Genomic DNA, 1,195 nt, shown 5'->3' with positions numbered 1-1,195 from the left:
GGAGCAGCCTAGGGGACCATGGCGGAAAACGGAGGCTCTGAGGTGTGGTGGGATTCTGGATAGACTTTAAAGGCGGGCCGCTGGGCATGGTTGCTCATGCCTGTAATCCCAGCACTTGGGAGGCGGAGGCGAGAGGATCGCCTGAGCCCATGGGTCTGAGACCAACCTGGGCAACTTGGTGAGATCTCGCCTCTACTGTAAGTCAAAAAAGTAGCCGGGAATGTTGGAGCATGCCTGTAGTTCCAGCTACTTGGAAGGTTGAGGCAGAAGAATCGCCTGAGCCCAGCAGGTCGAGGCTGCGGCGGCTGTGAACATGCCACTGCACTCCAGCCTGGGCAGCAGAGTGAGACTTCGACTCAAAAAAAAAAGACTGGGCCGACAGGATTTGCTGATGGGTTGGATGTGGACAAGAGAAGAAGAGAGGGGTCGGGGGCTCCAGAATCGCCCCCAACTTAGGTCGTAGATGGCATGAGGATTTCAGTCACTGTCACTCTAGGCCACCGCAGAGGCCACTTCCTCACCCCTCCCCTCTGTCTCTCCTAGGCCCACAGGTCCCCTGCCACCCTCTGCAGTGGCCCAGGGCGCCCGGCTTCTGATCTCTACCATAGATGAGTCGATCAACACGACTTTTATCTGCAAAGTCACTAATGCCCTAGGGACCCGCCAGGCGGAAGAGACCATTCTGGTCACAGGTGAGCAGGGGCTCTGTGGGTGGGGGGAAAGAACAGGGCAACCTAAGGAAGAGGTCTGGACATGGGCCCTGCCTCAGGGAAGCCCTCAGCCCAGAATGCTCCCTGACCGCCATTCCTCTCTGATGCCCTCTCACGAAGGGACCAGCGAGGCCAGCTTTACTCCCCACACAAACTCAGTGTTGTACCGTAGGCACCTGGATACACCCCTCCACACACCAAGGCCGGGGTAGTTGTGGGTGCCTCTTTCTCAGGGACTCAGAAAGGCCTTTCCAAGTGTACTTGACAGAACTCCACCAATTGCAGTGGACGGAAGCAAAGTCCAAGCAGGCCAGGCACAGTGGCTCATGCCTGTAATCCCAGCACTTTGGGAGGACGAGGTATAAAGATTGCCTGAGTCCAGGAGTTTGAGACCAGCCTGGGCAAGATAGCAGGACCCTGTCTCAGTAAAAAAAACAAAAGAAAAAGAAAAATCCCCAAAGTAGTCCAAGCAAAAGGGGGGGGGG

The 1,195-nt window shown here is 56.4% G+C and overlaps 1 protein-coding gene across 1 annotated transcript in view; it reads left to right on the top strand.

Annotated features, from left to right (window-relative positions):
- Positions 1-1,195, top strand: part of PVR (poliovirus receptor) — a 17,677-nt gene that overhangs the window by 10,802 nt on the left and 5,680 nt on the right. Inside the window, exon 4 of the mRNA XM_008056033.2 lies at positions 544-692. Coding sequence (XP_008054224.1) covers positions 544-692 — 149 coding nt within the window. The remainder of the gene's footprint in view (positions 1-543; positions 693-1,195) is intronic.

This window comes from Carlito syrichta, unplaced genomic scaffold (genome assembly GCF_000164805.1).
Source record: "Carlito syrichta isolate Samal-C Ts95f unplaced genomic scaffold, Tarsius_syrichta-2.0.1 Scaffold302083, whole genome shotgun sequence".
In the NCBI taxonomy this organism is placed as follows: domain Eukaryota; kingdom Metazoa; phylum Chordata; class Mammalia; order Primates; family Tarsiidae; genus Carlito; species Carlito syrichta.
This window is presented reverse-complemented; position numbering and strand designations above follow the sequence as displayed.